Here is a 21,893-nt window from a genome sequence, read left to right as displayed (position 1 = left end):
GTTGTGACTTGTCTCAGCGGGGCTCTGATTGTGGTCACAAATTCAATCCGTGTCTGAAGAGGACCGTAGGATTAAGTCTCAAGACAGGTGCCTACGTAAAACACTATGGGCTTCACTGTCAGCGCAACTGAAGTCGAGGAGGCAATAAAACAAATGAAATCGGGGAAAGCAACAGGACCTGACGACATCGCATCTTCCCATACCATGAAGATTTTTGAACGCATTCTTGACAACCGTATTCGCGAAATTGTTGAAATAACCGTGAATCAAGCCGGATCTGTCAAGAACTGCGGAACTACTGACGCAATACACGCTGCGCGGTTACTCATGGAGAAACACCGTGAGAAGCATCGCCCTCTTTATCTATCTCTCCGGTGCTCTGGTTAATAGTGAGTGGGTTGAAGGTAGTGGCGTACGCCGACGACTTGGTGATATTAGTGTCAGGGATGTTTTCGTCCGTTATGAGTGATATCATGGAAGGAGCGTTGCGAAAGGTGTCCCTGTGGATGACAAAATGCGGACTCATCATAAACCCAAACCCCCTACAAAAAGGGGAACTGATGCTATTCATCGCCAAGAATAGGGCATCCTCCAAGTATCCAAAGTATCTGGGTGTAATCCTGGATCCTAAGCTAAATTGGAGGTTGAACATAGAACTGAGGGTTAAGACCGCCTGTATAGCCTTCTATGCCTGCAAGAGAACCTTTACAAAAAAATGGGGTTTCTGGCCGAGAATGGTTCTTTGGATGTACACAGCTGTGGTGCGTCCAATCTTAATGTATGGTGGCTGGCTTTGAGCAAAAAGTACAATAGAACGAAGCTTAATAGGATTCAAAGAATCGCATGTGGAGGTGCTGCTGGAGATCTGAGTTCTGCTCGGCAGATGCTTTCAATATACTTCTGCAGCTCATCCTCCTAGACCTCCACATTAAATACGTTGTAGCTTGCAGTGCTGTTAGATTACGGGAGTCCGGATGCTGGCCAGCGAAGTCCTACGGTTATAGTAAAATTCTGGACGAAGTGTCTCGGGAAATCTGGGCATTTCCCACGGACTATGCCACACGCAAGCTAAGCTTCACGAGAAATTTTGCTGTGGACTTTCCATCAAGAGCAGAGTGGAAGATTGGCTGCTGCAATGCTATGACACAATATTCTTCACCGGTGGATCAAAGATGGCCTGTGGAATCGGTGCTGGTTTTTTCTCGCATACGCACAGTGTATCCTAGTCGTGTGGTCTCCCAGGTTTCGCCAATATATTTCAAGCGGAAGTACTGGCAATACTGGAAGCCTGTCGATGGTTGGGGTATGATCCGAGCCCTAAGTGTAACATAGCCATCCTGACGACAGCCAAGCGACCATTAAGGCCTTGTACGCAGCACCGACATCCTCCAGGCTGGTAGGCAGTGCAGAAACACCTTTAACAGTCTGGGCGACGCGTTCAAGGTCACATTCCTCTGGGTTCCCAGTCATAGGAACTTTAGAGGGAATGGTGGGGGAGGGGGGCTGACCGATTGGCTAGACGGCGCTCTGCTCTTGGCAGTCCTGCGGTGGGTACAGTCGGTGTCTCGCTGGTGACTGTCAAGGGAGGAATCTACTCGTACTACTTAGCAGCCGCAGACCTCAAATGACGAAAGCTTACCACTTGTGCCAAGTCAAGGAGGATTTGACCGGCTTATAACAAAATCCGATTACGAGAGCACCTGTGCCAGACGCGTGCAAATGCATATAAGATACGGTGGCTTGCACGGGGCATTGGTTCATAGCAGACCATGCCGCCAGGCTCGGCATACCCTTCAATTCGCATTGTAGAAGCTACGAAGAAGAGGGGGAAATCCTTAGGCACCACGGACACTGGGTGAACCATTCTTTGAGGACTTATGGGAGATTTATAGCTGCAGGGTGGAGGAGCTGCTTTCCTTCGTGTTTGCTACAGACTGGCTTTGAAGACCTGAGTCGGCTGGACTCTGCCTCCCTGCTCCCATAACAGCAGTCACGGTCTTCGGAGTTTGTGGAATCAAAATGGCGATCTACAGCGCTAATTGGGGTTCTCGGAGCGGGCACTGATATCTACCTGCCTACCGCTTTCTCTATGTGAGAAAAGATTGTGGGGGAGGGTTTAAGGGAATAGTGCATCCAGTGGCATTTGTTGCCATTCAGTGTTAGCTTGTTGACCGAAGACCAACGGGCTAAATTGTCAAGGTTGGACTGTAAGAGAGCACAGTCCAACGGAAACGAAACAGAGGCAAACAATTTAAGGTCGTCTGCGTAAAGCAAATGCAGGCAGGTGGGGATGGAGGCGAGGTCATTGATTAAAAACAGAAAGAGTAGGGGGCCAAGTGTAGAGCCTTGGAGAACACCAGAGGAAGGAGAGAAGGAACGAGATGAATGACCATGAAAAGAAACTTTGCAGGAAAGGTATGAGAGATAGGAGGAAAGCCAGGAGATGACTGAGAGAAGGAAGTCTAGTAATGAAAGTTTGGAGAGGATAATGTTATGGTCAACGGTATCAAAGGCTTTGGAAAAATCGGTATAAATAGCATGTACCCTCTGTCGTGAATTCAAGCATTTAGCAAGAATGTTGGTAAAGATCAGAAGATTTGAAGCCGTTGATCTATGTTTCACGAAACCATGCTGCTCTTTGACAATGAGGTGACGCGGTCAACCAGTCGTTGACGTATCTTTCTAGGATTTTGGAGCAAGAGAAGAGAAGAGAAGAGAAATGGTGTAGTAGTTCACAGCAAGGGAAGGGTCTCCGCTCTTGAGGAAAGGAATGATAAGGGCCTGTTTCCAGAGACGGGGAAAGTAGCATTCATCTAGACTTTTGTTGTAGATTATACACAGGCGAACACAGAGAGGGGATCTGATGCTGGAGTTAAGTAGATCCGCCGACAAGTCGGCCGATAACTTCCGCGGGAAGGTGGAAAGTATACTAGGAGAGGAAGCTGAGGTAAGAGCTCGGAAACAGGAGATAGTGGTTGAATGCAAGGACCTAGATGAGGTCACCTCACGGGAGGACATCTGTGCTGTGCTAAAGCAAGAGTTCAACCTTAGCGATATAGACCAGAGCGCCATAAAAAGGATGAAGAAGGCATATGGCGGCACACATACCGCTATTATTAGTTTGCCGGCGGAATCAGCTATTAAGTTAATTACCGCGGGCAAGGTAAGAGTAAGTTGGGTCGTGTGCAGTCTCAGGGAGCAAATATCTCTAAAGAGATGCTTCAGATGCCTCGATTTCGGCCATTTTGCGGCGGCATGCACTAGCCAGCATGATAGGTCCAGGAGTTGCAAGAAGTGTGGGGAAGAGATTGCACCGGAGATCCAAGGTGTATGCTATGTAGTGGGAAAGATGGCGTGGATGACCGGCATGTCGCGGGAAGCAGCAGATGTCCGGTATATAGGAGGGAGCTGAACCCCACAGGCAAATGAGATTGATACAAATCAATCTCAATCACTGTGAGGCAGCTCAGGACCTGCTCTCGCAAACCATTCGAGTTGAATGTGGATGTCGCGGTTATTTGCGAGCCGTACAGAAACCACGGCAGTGCGACTTGGGCGGTGGATGCGTTTGGGAACGCCGCAATCTGGGCGTGCGGAAGACAGGCCATTCAGGAAGTCATGGCTCCCCCGAGGGGGCGAAGGTCAACGGTGTCCATATTTACAGCTGCTACGCTCCTCCTAGTGCAACCTTAGCACAATATGAGGAGATGTTAGACAGTCTAGTGTTGGACGCTAGAGACCGCAGCCCTAAAATCATTGCGGGCGATTTCAACGCGTGGGCCCTGGAGTGGGGAAGCCGATCGACGAACACCAGAGGTCAAATTCTGTTGGAGTCATTTGCGGAGCTGGACATCGTGCTGGCCAACGTTGGATGCGTTCCCACCTTTCGAGGATCGAGGAAGAGGGTTGGGTTCGATCGTTGACCTGACATTTGTTAGCACTTCACTGGTGAGGGAGATGGCTTGGCAAGTGAGTGAGCACTACACCCACAGTGACCACCAGGCCATCTTCCTCCGCATTGGGAACCGGGGAAGCAGTCAACGACGCTCTGGAGGTGGAAAGGCTAAGGCGGTTGGCTGGTCTATCGAAGCTTTCGAAGCTTTCCTGGCCGCATTGGAGGGAGCCCATGATCCGGATGGAACAGCGGTGGAAAGGGTCACACAGCTGTCTCAGCGTGTAACCGAAGCATGCAACGCTACGATGCCACGACGACGTTTGCACCACGGCAAGAGGCCAAACTACTGGTGGAACACGGAGATCGCTGCCTTGAGATCCTCTTGTTTCCGAGCGAGGAGACTTTCCCACAGGACAAGGGGAAGGCTGGAGCACCAGTAGCGTGAGGAGGAATACAGGAATCTGCGAAGCAACCTTAAGAAGGCCATTCGGAGAAGCAAGCGGGAATGCTACCAGAAGCTCTGCATGGAGGCCAATACGAATCCGTGGGGTACAGCCTACCAAGTTGTAATGAAGAAGATCCGCGGGAAAAAATCACCTCAAGTGACATGCCCACTTCTCTTGTTGCAAATAATTACAACTCTTTTCCCGCAGCAGGAGCAGGACGAAAGAGAACCTCAGCTGGCAGCTCAGCAGGACGTCTTCTCGATCCTTCGAAGAGGAACTTTGGGAAATCTGCAGACGTACTGGGGACAGCAAGGCTCCGGGATTGGACGGAATTCCGAACAGGGCTCTGAAGGTGGCGGTCAAGGCCAGACCAAGGTGGTTCGCAAACACATTCGAAGCGTGCATGGCGGAAGGAGTGTTTCCCGCCCAGTAGAAGAGGGAGAAGCTGGTCTTGCTACCGAAGCCCCGAAAACCACCCGGTGTGCCCTTTTCATATCGCCCTATTTGTCTCTTAGACACCATTGGGAAGATGTTGGAGAGGGTGATATACAACACGCTGCTCCCGTTCATCGAGCTGGCGGGTGGTCTTTCAGAGAGGCAATATGGGTTTCGGCGAGCCCGTTCTACGGCCGATGCAGTAGCAAAGGTCGTGGAATTGGCTCGAAATGCAATGGCCATGGGCAAATGCTGTGCTCTGGTGACACTGGACGTCAAAAATGCTTTTAACTCAGCCAACTGGGGCTTTGGCCAAACTGGGTGTTCCTAGCTACTTGGCTCGGCTCATCGAGAGTTACCTTTCGGACAGACTTCTCTGGTATGAGACGGACGACGGGCCGAAAGAGTACATTGTGACAGCAGGTGTGCCTCAAGGTTCTGTATTGGGACCGCTGCGTGGAACATAATGTACGACGGAGTGCTTGGCCTGCGCGTGCCGGAGGAGACAACGCTGATTGGTTTTGCGGACGACCTGGCGGTAGTTGCAATTGCAAAGCATCCCGAGGACGTGGAGCTTTATGCAAATGAAGCCATTCATACCATCAAGTCATGGTTACGAATGGCCAAGTTGGACTTGGCGAACGAAAAGTCGGAGGCGGTCCTCATTACCAACCGTAGGAAGAACAACACGGTTACCATCCGGGTTGGTAATCGAGAGGTCGTTTCAAAATCGGTTGTCAAATACCTGGGGGTGATGATCGATGCCAAGCTGAGTTTCAAGGGACACTTGGATTATGCGCGAGAGAAGGCAGCAAATACCAGCTCATCCCTTGCAAGGATGATGCCTAACGTGGGAGGGCCGAAGTATAGTCGCAGGCTACTCATCGCGGGAGTGGTGAGGTCGGTCCTGCTATACGCGGCCCCTGTCTGGGCGGGAGCGTTGAACGACGCTGTCAACCGGAGGAAGATATGTTCGGCATACCGGCCAATTGCGCTAAGGGTGTGCAGCGCATTTAGGACGGCGTCGACGGAGGCAGTGTGTGTCATCGCAGGAATGATCCCTATAGATCTTCTAGCGAGCGAGGCACACTGGCTCTACGAAAAACGGAAGGCAAATCCAGCCGAGGTGAATGCGGATTTCCGAAAAGCCATCAGGAGAGAGTTGTGTGGCAAGTGGCAACAACGGTGGGATAACTCCGACAAGGGCCGGTGGACCCATACATTGATCCCGTGTATCGAGAAATGGGTGGACCGAAAGCAGAATTGAATTATCACCTGACATAGTTCCTTACGGGACACGGTGGCTATAGGAAGTACTTGCATCGCTTCGAGTTGGGCGAGTCTCCCAACTGCCCTGAATGCGGTGCTACATCCGAGGACCCGGAGCACGTTATGTTCGATTGTCCCAGATTTCTGCAGCAGAAAAGGAGGTTGAACAGTATCTTAGGGGCGGACATCGAGCCCTCGAACCTGGTGGAAGAGATGCTGAAGTCGGAGGAAAACTGGATGGCGGTAAATGAGGCAATAGCCGTGGTGCAGACGAAACTCCTGGAGTTGGATCGAGCTCGGAAGGCGGCGCGACATGGACGAGCTGGTATAGCGAAGCAGAGCCTCCCCCGCGAAGTAATACTTCACGGTGGTCCCGTGGGGAGGGGCGGAAGAGTGGGGGTGGTTTTAGTGGGTGCGAATCCCACACACTGCTGCAACCTGCAACACTGCTCCTCCATCCATCCAAAAAAAAAGAGATTATACACAGGAGGAGGGAAATGTGTTTTCTACAGTTAAGGAGGAAGAGATTAGGAAGCCCATCGGGGCCAGGTCCGACATTGGGGTCAAGATTACCAATGAGGAACTCAACCAAGGAAGGCGTAAGGAGAGGAATGGCTAGAGGTTCGGGGGAGTCTGTAGTTATGAAAGGTGTAGAGGGTGGAGGGCTCCACTAGCGGAAATCCTGCGATATATAAACGAATTTGGGGTATTCTGTAAGGCGTGGGAGTCGAGTAGTATTTCTGAAAATTCTATATTTCATTGGTACCTATGAAAGTATCTCTAAAAAAAATTTACTTACTTCTAAATATTCGGCAATATGTTCGCAAGCATCGTCTAATTGATTTTCATCTAGTATCACATCGAACATTTCTGGCGGACATTGGGCTAACTTTTCGGCGGCAACCATTTGTACGGATAAATTTTTCGCCTGTGCTTTGCCACGTGATTTGATTAAACGCTGTAAAACCTGGAAGAAGCAGGAAAGGATTAAGGTTAGTTTGCAGTAGGGTAGGGTAGGGTAGGGTAGGATCCTCCCGGACCGGGGGGCACTCACCTTACTACTACTAATTTTTAAATAGACTATAGTTGGCGCTAGTGAAGTCTTCGCTAATTGCGACGGATGATTGATTGTATCACAATCGAGTACGACTAATTGTAATGTTCTCGCTAATTCGAATATCCTTTCAATTTCCGCTTGTACTTCAGCTAAACACGACGACCGACTGTTGGATCGCTCCATAATGGCACGTTTCGATGGATTATTCATAAGTGAACGTTTCGCTAATGATATATCCGCCATGACGCGTGTAATTATAATTTTGCCAGCGAATCGATGTTTCAGAAAATCGAATAAAGCTTTTTGCATCATATCGGTGACTTCGTATCCTTTTAAGCTTGGACCCACTAAGACAACAGGACGCATCGATGGCACCACGTCGTAGGGTGATGATGTCTCCTGTTTTTTGAAAAATGGCTTTCGTTTCTCCTTGGTTGGTGGCGTGGCTAATGGTGTCTTCCCGTGACGAGATGGTCCCATAGAATCTGATTCGTCGCCTGATATTAGTATCAAGAATATTTTTTGCTCTTATGAAATAAATTTCTACTCACTACGGCGCCATGAGTTTTGAGTAAAAAAATTTTCTTTTCGATTAAGAAAAAACTTAAAAAAAGAAAAGTTTTCACTAGTGAATTAGTTTTTCTTTTTTTCGTCATATTTTCTGTTTTCTTTTCCCAATGGATTTTCTTTATATTTCGCTATCTGAACTTGAAATTAGTTTATGAGATTGTTGTTAACAAAAATAGCTGAGCTGAGGGCGGAAAATATGTTAGTCATGTCGTTGAAGTTCCAAGTATGGATCGAGTATTTGCACGAAAAACGGATATGGAGCACACGAAATGGAAGCAATGGAGATGGAAATGTGGAGGCTGCCTCGTCTAGATGTTGTCTTCAACACCACATGAAGCGGGACATGCATTACTCACTACGTCACTACATCAATAATCACAACAAATAAACGCTTTCTACTATTGTTCTGGTGGAAGCCTTCGGGGGAGGATGTGCATATTCTGTGTTTGTACTAAGCAATTTGTTCGAATGTTGCACTAGGTCATGCAGGGTTTCGAGTGTGGTACCCAGTAAGGGGGCAGTTGAAAAGAGGACCGTGTACGAAATGGTTATGAATAAACAAATCAAAAGATACAAGAAATGATACAAACTGAACAGTTAAAGGAAATAAATAAATAATTAACGATAATAAAAGTAAATTAAAATTGGAATAAAACGGACCCTTGGTTTTAGATAACGAACCTCAGCCTACCTTTGGATGTAGTGGGTGAGTACGTAGAGTTTGCTTCAGATTTTCTATCCTATTTGTCTTCATTACTGTGTGCATAGGCTCTGCTTTAAAGAGGAAGTAGTAAGGAACCTAAGTGGTCATACAACATCGTACAATAACGTCGGTAAGGGGGTGAAAAACGGCCTAATGGAACTGGAAGAGCTCCTGGACAAGATTTCATACTATAGGCGAACATGGAAAGTAAGACAAAATCCGCAGGAAGCAGAAACAACTGCGCTTCCCGAGGAGAACACCACGAGTACCAAACGGATCGCTGACAGCCCATTGCAGAGTGAACTTGGTAAAAAACGAAAGGAGGAAGAGACATCTGAAGGAGACTTCACTCAGGTACTCTCCAGGACTGAAAAGAAGAAGGCGAAGAGGATCAAAAGACAACAACACGTCGCGCCATCAGAAAAACCTCTGCCAAAAACTAAGGCGGACACGAAGGACGGAGTGCCAAAAGAAAAGGTGGGGAGACGAAGGGGGACTAGACCGCCAGCTTTGCTTATTAAGCCGACGGAAGGCAAGACTTTTGCGGAAGTCCTCAGCGAAATCCGTTACAAAATCAAACCCGAAGACAACGGAGCGGAGGTGTCTTCCATACGTAAAACGAAAGGTGATGGAGTCTTAGTCGAACTAGGTCCGAAGACTATAAATAAAGTCACGTTCTATGAAGCAGTCAAGGGGCTTCTAGAAGTAAAAGCTTTGGTTTCTAGCCTGGAACCCACGTGTGCTTTAGAAATCCGAGACCTTTACTGTCTCACGGAAAAGAACGAGGTAGAAGAGGCCATCAATCGCGAATGCCCGGAGGTAACCAATGTCCGGATTGGTATCACCTCCGCAAACTCCCGAGGCCAAAAACTCGCTGTGGTGGAAGTTGCTGAGCAATACGCGAGCAAGCTTCTAAACAACGAGAAAATAAGAACTGGTTGGGTAGTGTGTAGGATACGAATTCGGGCCGCCCCAACCAAATGTTACAGATGTTTGGATTATGGGCACACATCTGCAAACTGTCTGGGACCTGACAGAAGGGCAACATGCCGTAAATGCGGTCAGGCAGGTCATAAAGCGAACAGCTGCAATGAAAAGGAAAGCTGCGTCCTATGCAGTGACCATGGCGCGACTGATGAGAGCATTGCGCACACTGCGGGATCGGGGCGGTGTCCAGTTTTCAGAGCAGAACTGGAAAGAGCTAGGATACGGTCAACATGATTCGCATCCTACAAATCAATATGCACCGGAGTGCAACCGCTCACGAGTTGCTAGCGCAGTTCGCTCCGGAGACCAAAGCTGATTTAGCACTCATCAGTGAGCAGTACCGAAACAAGGGCCCAGTTTCATGGCACCCAGACATATCAGGTACCGCTGCCATCTGGGTTCGGGACGGCACCCTCCTGGGGGTTCTTGCCCAAGGCCGAGGGGACGGCTTTGTCTGGATTCGGTGTTCAGGGATAACGTTTTTTAGTATCTATCTTACGTGGAATGAGACGATGCCGGACTTTCGTCGGAGGCTTGAGGCCTTGGAGGACGCTATCTTAAGCACGGATGGGCGGATCCTGGCCGGAGGTGACTTCAATGCTAGGGCACTTGAATGGGGCATGCCTCACACAGATTCCAGATGGAAACGAATTCTAGAAATGGCGGCCAAAACAGGACTGGTAGTTCTAACCACCGGATCCACCCCAACGTTCCGGCGCCCGGGCTGCGAAGGAAGCATTCCAAACGTAATCTTCGCGTCGGAATCACTGGTGTCGCTGGTGGACGGGTGGCGAGTTCTGGAAGACTTTTCGGCAAGTGACCACCAATACATTGCTTTCGAAGTGGTGGACACAAACTCTCGGTGTGCGCCACCCCAGCGATCTTTCTGTGTATGGAACGTCGCGAAAGTGAACACCGGGAAGTTTGTCGAAACTCTGGGAACAGATGGGGCCACGCTAAAGGGTACTCCTGGGGGCGGTGGTGCCGCGGCTGACACTGTCGTAAATTCAGTTATGAACCTGATAACGACGGTCTGCGGAGCCTCCATGCCCAGGAAGACATCAAGGCGCGGCAAACCTTCCATGTATTGATGGACAGTGAAAATCGCAGAGCTCCGGAAGGAGTGTCACAGGCTCCGCCGCTTAACACAACATCTAGGCGACCGGGGGGAGGCATGTACTATAATGATGGAGTACAAATCAGCCAAAAGGAGACTCCGCAGCGCAATAAACAAGAGCAAAGCTCGCTGCTAGCAAGATCTGATCGACGAGGTGAATGAGGATCCGTGGGGACTCGGTTACAAACTTGTAACCCGAAAAATCGGGGCTCTGCGGAAACCCTGTTGACTTAAGACCGAAGAGATGGACCGCATTGTGAGGGCACTCTTCCCTGCACACCCCGTATGGGATGGTGACGCCGGCGCGGAGAGCGCAGAGGACTGTCCACTTTTCTCTGTAAAAGAGTTGGAACAGGCAGTCCTCTCTATGAAAGATAAGAAGGCGCCAGGACCCGATGGTATTCCAGCAGAGGTGTACAAACTGGTATTCCAACACCGGCCAGACCTACTGCTCGGCGCATTCAACGCTTGCCTGAAAGAGGGCATTTTCCCTGCTCGTTGGAAAGTTGCGAGGCTTGCGCTGATCCCTAAAGGGAAAGGCGATCCCGAACTGCCGTCTTCATACCGCCCATCAGAAATAGACTCGCTGAAGCGATATGCGCTGCCGGAGATTTATCTCCCCGGCAGTTTGGTTTTAGGGCAGGGAGATCGACAATTGATGCTGTCATGCAGGTCGTGGACGCCGTTCAACGAGCAGAGGTATATAGCCGCCGAACTCGACGGGTGGTGCTCCTCGTAACGCTTGATGTCAGAAACGCCTTCAATTCCGTAAGATGGAAAGACATTCTAGGCACACTAGACAATACCTTCAACGTGCCGAATTATCTCTTACGGATTTTGAGGAACTATCTGAGGAACCGCTCCCTGCTCTATGAAGCACTAGAGGGTCAAAGGTGGATGGAGGTCACGTCGGGGGTTGCACAGGGATCCATCCTAGGGCCGGATCTCTGGAACGCTACCTATGACAGTCTGCTTAAACTCGACATGCCAGAAGAGTCGCGCCTGGTCGGCTACGCAGATGATGTCGCAGCGCTTGTTGCTGGACGCGCTGTCGAACAGGCGCAAAGCAGACTCGGCATATTGATGCGACGGGTAAGCGGATGGATGACTACTCATGGTTTCAACCTTGCACTGGAAAAAACCGAAGTAGTCATCCTGACTAAGAAGAGAATTCCGACCCTGCGTCCCATATCGTTCGGCGAGTCGATAATCGAGTCAAAATCAGCGGTAAAGTACCTCGGGTTGACTCTTGACTCAAAGATGAGCTTTTCTGAGCAAATCCAAGCAGCAACAAACAAGGCTGCGGCTGGAGTTTCGGCGTTAAGTAGGCTAATGGCAAACATTGGGGGTCCTACGTCTAGTAGGCGACGTCTCCTGATGAGCTCAACGCAGTCTGCCCTGCTCTACGGTGCAGAGGTATGGGCTGGCGCTCTTAACAAGGAGGTATATCGTAGGCGCCTCGCGCAAGTACAGAGATGGGGAGCTTTACGGGTGGCGTCTGCGTACCGTACAGTCTCTGAACCGGCCGTGATGGTGATCGCGGGAGTTGTCCCCGTTGCCCTTCTTGCTAGGGAGCGTCAGGCCATATGCAAGCGCAAGGGAGATGAGCCAAGGGAGGTGGTTGCTGCAATGCAAATCTATTTTCAAGATTTATCAAGGAATTATAAGAAATGATGGTGCTTTACACAAAAGCGACCGGATTGAAGTAATGCCGATTGATAATCGGGAAACCAACCAAACTCAAATAGCCAAGGTCTGAAGGGCTGAAACACCCGACGAGATATCGGGATGCGCAAACAGAAAAGAGGACTCGCAAAGTGATGCAGCACCTGCGACGGAAACGGCAACCCAGATAGTACTACACAGTCCTACAGTCACGGAAAGGGGCACAGTGGAAACTGCCGAAATTAACTAGATAAGTTCGAATATAAACGCTGTCGACTATTCTGGCGAAAGCTGAAGAGGAAAGGCTTATTAAGAAATGCGCGGAAATAGGGAAATGCATGCGATCTGCGACGCTGCTAGACGAGCTCTCGGGCAGAATTTCGTACTACAGGTGGACATGGAGAGTAAGAGAAAATTCGCCGGAAGCAGAAACAACTGCACTTCCCGTTGAGAACACCCCGAGCGAAAGACAGATCGCAGACAGCCCGTTGAGGAGCAAAGTGGGGAAAAACGAAAGGAGGAAGGAGGCTTCACTCAGATACTCTACAGGGCTCAAAAGATGAAGGTGAAGAGGGATAAGAGACAACGACACGCCGCGTCATCAGAGTGGTTTCTTTGAATTGACAATTCCCTGATTTGAAGGCTCTGAAAGGCGGGAGAGTTCGGGGGCTAGCCCGAAGTAAAGTGACAAACGGTTCCAGGTAGCTCTTAGGTGATGGGGAGGTGTGTCCGGCGACGTTAAACACTTTGTGCCTAAATGCAGTCACCAACCCTACCTCCCAAAAAAAAAAAGACTCTACCTAAAATTTAAAAACCTGGCAACGAATTTCGAGAAGTTATAGTAGCTACAAACTCGCACACCCAAAATAGTAGGTTCAAAGAAGTAGGCGGGCTCACCCTCTGGAAGATCTGCTAGGAATAGGGAGAATCTCATCAGGAAACTAAACGATATGGAATCTATGTCACCGGATAAACGATTAGTGTTATTCAACATGAAAGTATTATTTCCAAACATTCCGGTGAAGGAGGCGTTTCTTTACCTGGAGGAATGTTGAGTGGATGTTATGCTGGAGTTCCGAACAAGGTGCACCAAAATCTACTATTTACGATGAAATTGAAGATGGCTCCCATTTATAGATTTCGAAATTATTAGACAAAAAGGGGATCCTCTTTGACAAATGTAGGAAACCAACCTACATGCAACGAACGATTCCGGAAAGTCCATGCCACTCCAGTCTGCAGCAGAAAACTGTCGTCCAATTACTTGAGTTATCGAAGGTCAAAAGTCGGCAAAGCTTCTCAAAAATGATCAGTACTAACCTAGATCGACCACAATAGACCAAAAAAGGAGGAATCCTAAAAAATGTAGGCCTGGACACAAGGGGAAGAAGCTTCGATTAGCGTAGGATGACCACGGGGATTATATTGTCAATTCTACTTAAAACGTGTCCTGGATGAGAAATGATCAATTTAAAAATTAACCATTGAAAAGATGTACAAAAAATAGAAGACCAGACTTATGTTCCAGGGTACATCTTTTCGATCAGGACTACTATTAATACTAGTGGATTGAGCAACGGGCAATACAGAAAAATGGTTTATATCCTTAGATCCTGGAAAGTGTTTAGGAGCAGTTCACGATCATGGTGCTTCGAAGTGGATAAAGAAGAATGAATGTGTCATCAGATATAGGTTCCAGGTTAACCAGCTTGGCTACATGCTTCGTTCTATTTAGTCGTATTTAAAGCTATGAGTGGACAGTACGCTCTCTCGTTTTAACTAAGGAAGGAACTCTTTGTGATTTTGATTCATTGAAAGGCACAGTTTCCTGTGTGGAGTTGTCAAATCTCCCATCAGGGGCGTCCTCTCGTGCGGATAAGGGAACGCTTGTTTTTTATGGTGTAGGGCCTCAGAAACCCAGTACTGCCAGCTTTTGAGAGTTGGCAAGCGGGTCCCAAGCTATCGATACCCAACGATCGCGATGCCTCAGTAGCAGTATAAACTTGGCTTCTGAGGCATTTAATGCTAAAAGAAATATTAGTGGAGTGGGAATGAAATCCACACAGGATCCTTTTTTAAGTCCTCGAAGTTTGAAAGGTCACCACCCAGGGGAACATTATCCCTCAGCGGACGAGATTCGATGCAGGTCTCGGAATGGAATGCAGATAGATCCCGGATCGATAGTCTTTGTCTCTTTTACAAGCGAGGCCGGGTAGTCCTGATTGGTTTCCTCATTTGGTTCTATGAAAAACCTGATCTGGAGACAATCGAGAGGCTTTCAAATCCCCATTCAGCGCATCAGGCCACCGTTGTTTCCGCCGGCCTGTTGGTCATTTACCATCGCGGATCGACATTAATACTGCAGTTGGAAAAAAAGAAAGAAGAAGGCAGCAAACTGCAACAGTTTTTTTTAATTTGAAGAACGCATAAATGAACTCTATTAGTTCATCAAGGAGAGGTGGAATATCCATCAAAATATCAAGGCTTTGATACGGGGCATAACACGCGTGGAAAAGTCACGCTAGAACACGGGTGGCACCTCCTCAACATAAGGTAGGTGAGGACACGGGTAAATGGAGTAGAAACAGTTTTAGTGAACCTCTTGGTACCCTGCCAGAGGTCAAGGAGAAAAAAGAAAAAGAAAGCTCGGTCAGCGAAAATTACAGGGAAAGTCGGTAGTTCCTCGAATAAGGGCACAATTTTCACAGAAGGGAAAGAATCTATAAGTCGCAGACCAGAGCAGAAGATAAAGGTGAGCATCAAAAAGCGGCAGAAGAACAAAAAGGAGGTCACTCCGGAAATAATTATTATTCCCAAGAAAAGAGATATTTTGTACGCCGATATACTTTGGAAGCCAGACAGCAGACCACAAATTGACAGACTTGGGTGGTAGTGTGAGCGTATCAGGTGAACACAAAACCAGAACAGGAGCTAAATAAATCCAGTAAGAAGTCAACGAGGGAGCGGAATCGTATGGCGAAATGAGGTTGATATTATATAAATCAATCTGAACCATGATATTGAACTAGCCAAGGTTGGATGCTTGCCCATCTTGCTCTGTAGAGGGCTAGGCTCGACCGTCGATCTGACTTACCACAGTACCTTGTCGAGAGGACTGCCGAGTGAGTGAACACTACACCCACAGCGATACCAGGTCATTTCTCTCGACATTGGAAATGGAGAAGGCGACAGTCGAATGCGCAATAGAATTGAAAAAACCAGGATAGTTGGTTGATCCGCTGGAGCTTTCGAGGAGGAGTCATTCCTGCTGGCTTTAGGAGGTCACGCCCAAAGGGAGTGATGTTGGAAAAAGTGAGTTAGTTATGTCAGCGAGCAACTCCGATTCTCCAGTGCTGTGACCGCGCTTCCACCTTAGTAAAAAACCGAACTACTGCTGGAACCAGGAAATCTTCCTGTTTGAAGTTTTCTCAAAGCACGGGAGAGAAGCCAGAACATCGGGAGCTGACGAAAGAACACTACGATCTTTGGAATAGTCTTAGGAAAGCCCTTCGGAAAAGCGGAATTGCAGCAGGCAGGTGTCCTGAGAAAAATACGAGCCCGCCTACATGGTTGTATTTAGCAAGAATCGCGGGCAAAATTCTCCCCAAGTGACTTTCCTCCGACTCTTTTGCAAAGTAATTGCAGCTTTTTTTCCCAAAACTTTAAGAAGTGGACCTCAGCCAATGACTCAACAGGACAGTTTCTCGATCCTCGAGCCGACTGTGAGGGAACTACAAGAGATCTGTGGACGAAATGGGGATAATAATGTCCCGGGATCGGATGGAATTCCGAATAAAGGCTTGAAATTGGCTGCTAAAATGGGGCCCATATGCACATTTGAATCGTGCATGGTGGAAGGAGTGTTTCTCGCTTAGTGGAAGAGGCAGAGATTGGTTCTGCTTACGGAGCCCCAAACACCACCAGACGCACACTCCTCATATCGTTCTATTTGTATTTTATACACATGAGGAAGACGTTGGAGAAGGTGATATACTACAGGCTGCCCTTTTCACTGAGCAGTATGGATTTCGGCGAGTTCTATCTACGGTTGATGCGATAGCAACGATCATAGATCTGGTTCAGAAGCCGTTGGCCGTTGGTAAGCGTTGTGCGTTGATGACACTGGATATCAGCAATGCCTTTAACTCGGTCAACTGGGTTTGGATCAAAGGCACCTTGACTAACCTGGGGGGTCCTTTGTTATTTAACTCTGATATTCGAAAGTAGCCTCTCGGAGAAAATTCCGATTATCTGGCCGAAAGAATATTTCGTGGCAGCAGGTGTTTCTAGAGGCCCCGTTTGGGGTCTCTGCTGTGGAACATAATGTTTGACGGAGTGCCTGACCTTTATGTGCCAAAGTGGTAACGGTTTTACAGACGACCTGGCGATAGTGGTAGTTGCAGTAAAACCATGTAAAACCATGTATGCTATCAAAGCATGGTTAGGAATGGTTAAATTGGACCTAACGGATGAAAAGATGGAAGCGGTCCCTGTTACAAACCACAGGAGAAACAATTCTACGCAAGCGCGGATTGGTAATCACGAGGTCGTTTCCAAATCGATCATTAAATATCTGGGTGTAATGGTTGATGCCGAGTCGAGCTTTAAGGTGCACTGGAGCGAAAGAGGGCAACAAAGACCAGTTTATCTTCAGAAAGGTTGATGGCTCATATCGGAGGGTTAAAATATAGTCGCCGGTCGTTTATCGCAGGGGTTGTGTAACCTATCTTGCTATACACGGTTCTTGTCTGAGCGGGTGGTCTGGACAATGCAGTGAACTGGAGAATGCTGACTTTGACGTACCTGTGAATGGCGCTGAGGGTGTGCAGCGCATATAGGTGAGTATCGGTTACGGCAGCGTGTGTCGTCATGGAAATGACTTCCTTGGATCTTCTAGCGAATGAGGCACATTGTCTCCACCAGAGAAGGAGGACGAATTCGGCGGATGTGTTGCAGATTTTTGAAAAGCCTAAAAAGGAGCTATACAGGGGATGGAAGCAACGGTGGGATAATTCCGGAAAAGGCATTAAGTCCGGGCACTGTGAAATGGGTCGAATGAAAACAAGGAGGTTTGAATTACGGATATCGTAGTTATAGGAAGTGTTTGCATCGCTTCATATTGGGTGAGTCCCCCGATGGACCCGAATGCGCCACTACACCCCAGGATCCGGAACATGTTTTGTTTCGTTGTCCGAGATTCGCGGATGAAATAGGGAAGTTGAACGGCACCCTCAATGTACGAGTAGTCATCTGGCGAACCTATCTAGGCGAGGTCTGGCCTGAGCGTTGTTGAGCCGTGAAGACCAGGGACCGGAAAAACACAGGCTAGCATGATACGTGCCACCTTGGAACGAAGCATTGACGGGTTTTGTTTTGTGATTTCGGAATAGAGCTTCCGTGCCAAACATTCGTGCTAACAAATCCTTGTGCTCTTGGTAGGTGGCCTTTGAGAAGCTCGTTACAGGGGTCAATGTATCCTAAGCCCTTAGAAAGCAATGCCCATACAAGTTGAGTATTCCCAAGAATTGCTTTCCGAAAGTCCCGAATGGCCTGAACTTCAAGCGCAGGAGGATTGATACCTTTCGCCCAGAAGATGTACTCAAGGTATTCTACCTCCCGATTGCCAAGTATGCATTCGTACGGGTTGATGCTCCGCATTAAGCGGAATGGTGAGAAGCTGCCGTAGGAGGTATTGCTAGTGGTCGTATGAAACCACAGAAATGTAGTCCAAGTAATACCTTGCGAATGGACAATTGTGGAGGAAGAGGTCAATGGTGCATTGGAACGATTGGAATTCGTATCTTGACCCATCGATGAACTAGTGAGCTTGAAGGGACCGAATAGTGTTGTAATGGTTGTTTTTGAGATGTCGTTTCTCCGCCATATGTATCAGGTAGTAAGTTTTACTAAGGTCGATTACATAATACCTTCCATTACATTTGGAGAAAGTTTTTGATGATGGACAAAGGATAATAACAGGGAATTTGGTACGTACTCAGATACCAGTATTTGTTAATGATTTGCCTTGTACCATTGGCTTTCCAGAAGAGTTCAAGTGGGCTTGCTTCTTTATTGGATGACGACTGAACGATAGCACCTTGAATCTCTTGGTGACTTTGGAGCGAGAACGATGGGCCTACGTGGTCACTCGGAGATAGTAGGACCAAGTGTTTGAATCTTTTGGTTTGGGAGTAGGTATGGTAGATGACTGTGCTGTGAGGAGAGTAGACACCACTAATTTCTTGAAGGTGTGATGATGGAGATCCTGCGTTGCCTTATGAGGTGAGACCAGTTGGCGAGTGGAATAGCTGCTTTCTCCCTTGGATGTCAAAAAGGAGCTCGTAGTAGGACGAGAAGTTTGCCCCGATGATGGTGGATGAGCTGCGATGATGAGCTTTTGATCGAATGCATAGAAAGGGAGATTAGTTGGGCCATGCTGAAGTTGTGTATACCGACGGTGGAGACGGAAGAATCTATCGAGAGTATCCCGCCCGTATGAAATTATTGCTCGTTGAGATTAGATGCTTTGAATACGTTGGGCAATTTACTCACATTTGGGGGAAACCGTTCCTCCAAACTTTTACCTGAGGATCATTTTGATGCTGGTGCGCTAAGCGATATGTCGGAAACTTTCCAGACAATGCGAGAGTTGAGAAAGTCTTGGTTACTTTCCGTTGCTTTCTTGCGAAACATAAACATTGCATTATGCATTCTGCAACCCTGAGCAAGATTAGCTGAAGACATAGTAACCCTTTGTCCCTCCTTTCTTGTATGCAGAGCGCGACAGTTGATTTCTTGGATGAGGAAATAACAAAGGTACTCTTTGTTTAGTGTCATAAATTTCGGGTTATTACGAGCGAGACCCTGCCAGGAGGGAATCAGAAAATGAGAGAGGTATAGACCAGGAACCCAGCTATTTTGGTTTTTAGACAACCTCGTATTCAATGAAGAGTTTGGTTTTTTTTTCTTCGGGTTCACATGGGCAGCATTAAGCATAATTAAACATTTTGTAAGGGATGTTCATAGTGAGTGGAGAAATTTGGAAATACGTCAACCCTGACAATTTGAATAAATGCGAACTGTTGCCCTACAAGTGCCTTTAGCTCTCAGGAGAGTCGCTATTACTTTTTCTTCATTGTGGCTGGGGTAGCATATTCTGTTATGGAATATGTAGTCAAAAGGTTTTGCACTATATCTGGTAGCAACTGCTGGGCATTGTAATATATCGAAACCTGGTTGTCCGGTTGTAGATGTCATGTCAATATTATTTACTGGACTAATGAAGAGGAAGATCAGAATGGACTAACGAATGTGGCAAACTCATTTTAAGTTTTGAATTTTTCAGATGAGTCCCAGCTAATACTGTAGCTGTGTAGTGGACGAATCTCTTCAATGAACTAGGAGTTTTTCTAGTGAGGAGTCTGTAACTCACTGGAAAGTGGACGAAGGTTAGAACTGAGGGACGGATATATATAGCTTCACTGTAGCTGGTTGCAATATCGGCTTTGAAAGGAGGAGATATGGAAAACTTTGGTCTGAATAGCTGAAGACCACCACAAAAGGGAGGAGGGGCGAAAACATAAAAACTTTGTGGTCTTGTAGATTACTTAATCAGGAGGCTGCCATGACAGTAGTAGTTAGGTTTAAAGTGCAGACTAGTCCCGCTTTATCATTAACAGTTGAACAATTTCGATCGCAATCAGGGAATGTGAACAATTTTATTTATTTATTTATTTAATTAATGGACAACAAACAGATAGAATTCCAATTAATTATTGTCCTCAGGAGGAGGAGAAAGCAAAAAACTTATCCTACGTTTAAAATTACTTAAAGTAGGGAAGTTAAAAGGACCAAGCTGTTTTGCATTATAATTTCGGCAAAGCCTGGGAATCGGGGAATGAAAATAGACTTTGAGCTCCGCGAAGGGCACGTTGAAAATATCTGCGTTACGTGTGTCATAAGACGCAGGACGGCAAGTGATCTCGTCAGCGGCGGAGCAGTCCATCAGGCCCGAGGAAAGTTTAAAGAATGTGCATAGATCCAGAGAGGATCTACGCTGTTGAAGGAAGGGAAGGTTTAGAAAGCGGAGGCGGGAGGGATAATCCACACGAGGGAAGCTTTTCTTAAAAAAGAGAGAACGGGTGAATTTACGTTGCACATTTTCAAGGGCAAGACAATCACAGTTACGAGTGGGTGACCAGATCACGGAGCAATACTCGAGGGTATTCCTCACAAGGGAATTGAAGAGAGCTAAGGAGGGTTGGATGGAGTCAAAATCAGAGGAGGAGCGAAGAATAAAGCCTGACAATTTTGCTGCTCGATTGATGACATCGAGGCAATGGGTGTCAAAGCGGAGCTTATTGTCGAAAGTGACTCCGAGGTCTTGAGTGGAATTTAAGCAGGATAAGGAATGTCCGTCAAGCGAGTAGGAGAAAGAAGTAGGTGAAGATTTTAGGGAGTAGCACATAGAGTGACACTTTCTGACGTTTAGCGCTAAACCATTAGTCGAGCACCAACGAACCAGAGTGTCCAGGTTATTCTGAAGGGAAACACAGTCTATAGGCGACGATATAGCGGAAAACAGCTTAAGGTCGTCTGCATAGAGCAAACAGGGACAAGTAAGGAGGGGAGGAAGGTCGTTAATAAAAAATAAAAATAGCAAAGGACCCAGAATAGACCCCTGTAGGACGCCAGAAGAGGGGGAGAAGGAGCGGGAAGTACAGCCGTACAAAAGAGACGCGGCAGGATCGGTTGGAAAGGTAAGAGGCAAGCCATAAAACAAGTGGTATGGGAACGTTTAGGGACGAGAGTTTGGATAGAAGTATCTTGTGATTTACAGCGTCGAAGGCTTTCGCGAAGTCAGTGTAAATGGTATGCACTTCTTGCCGTGAATTTAGACATTTGGCGACAAAGTTGGTAAAGTCAAGCAGGTTGGAGGCAGTGGACCTACGTTTAACGAAGCCGTGCTGTTCTTTCACTATGTGATGGCCAAAGTGGGCGGACAACCAGTCGCTGACATATCTTTCCAGGAATTTGGAACAGGAGGAGAGGAGGGAAATGGGACGGTAATTCTCGGCAAGGGAACGATCGCCACTTTTGTGAATGGGGATAATGAGAGCCTCTTTCCACAAGCTGGGAAAATGATTCTCTTCAAGGCTATTGTTGAAAATAAGAGATAGGGGAAGGGAGATGGACTTACCAGTTTTAAGCAAAAAGAGGTTTGGAAGACCATCGTGGCCAGGTCCGACCTTGGCATCAAGTTCGCCAATGAGGTATTCGACAAGGATAGGGGTAAGTAGGGGAATGGTAGGCGATGCGGGGCAGGCTACATCTACTATCGGGAGGGATTCGGAGGAAGGGGGAGGAACATAGGCTGACGAAAAGTAGCGGCAGAGTAAATCACAAGATCGTTGGGGGGGAGTTAGCTGAGAAGCCAGAGAATTTAATGGACGGAGGGGATAACTTTGCAGGGCAGCGGGAGTTGCGAATGTGGGACCAGAAAGGTTTCAAATTTCCGCGCTTTAATGAGTCTTCCACGCTGGACAAATATTCGTGTCTGGACTTACGTATTAAAGATTTGACCGAGGAACGAAGGGATTTGAAAAAAACTAAGTCAGCAACGTTTCTAGAAGACAGGAACTTCTTTCTCGCAGTCTGTTTTTGACGTAGTTTTTTGTGAATTTCAGTGGTGAACCAGACGGGGTAAGAGCGTAAGCACTTAGGAAAGGAGGGAACGTAACAAGGAAGAA

General features: G+C 47.6%; 1 protein-coding gene across 11 annotated transcripts in view; it reads right to left on the bottom strand.

Annotated features, from left to right (window-relative positions):
- Nucleotides 1-21,893, bottom strand: part of LOC119660736 (voltage-dependent L-type calcium channel subunit beta-2) — a 490,674-nt gene that overhangs the window by 27,664 nt on the left and 441,117 nt on the right. For 10 of the 11 annotated variants that reach the window (XR_005250476.1, XM_038069443.1, XM_038069434.1 and 7 more), the window contains 2 exons: nucleotides 7,100-7,599; nucleotides 6,845-7,012 (listed from right to left, as the gene is read on the bottom strand). Coding sequence is in view for 10 of the 11 variants with exons in the window: in XM_038069443.1 (XP_037925371.1) it covers nucleotides 6,845-7,012; nucleotides 7,100-7,599 (668 nt within the window). In the remaining variant the exon portion in view is untranslated. The remainder of the gene's footprint in view (nucleotides 1-6,844; nucleotides 7,013-7,099; nucleotides 7,600-21,893) is intronic. The other variant, XM_038069463.1, reaches the window with a different exon arrangement.

This window comes from Hermetia illucens, chromosome 1 (assembly GCF_905115235.1).
Source record: "Hermetia illucens chromosome 1, iHerIll2.2.curated.20191125, whole genome shotgun sequence".
In the NCBI taxonomy this organism is placed as follows: Eukaryota; Metazoa; Arthropoda; class Insecta; order Diptera; family Stratiomyidae; genus Hermetia; species Hermetia illucens.
Note: the sequence above shows the minus strand (reverse complement) of the source record. Positions and strands in the feature narration are given on the sequence as shown.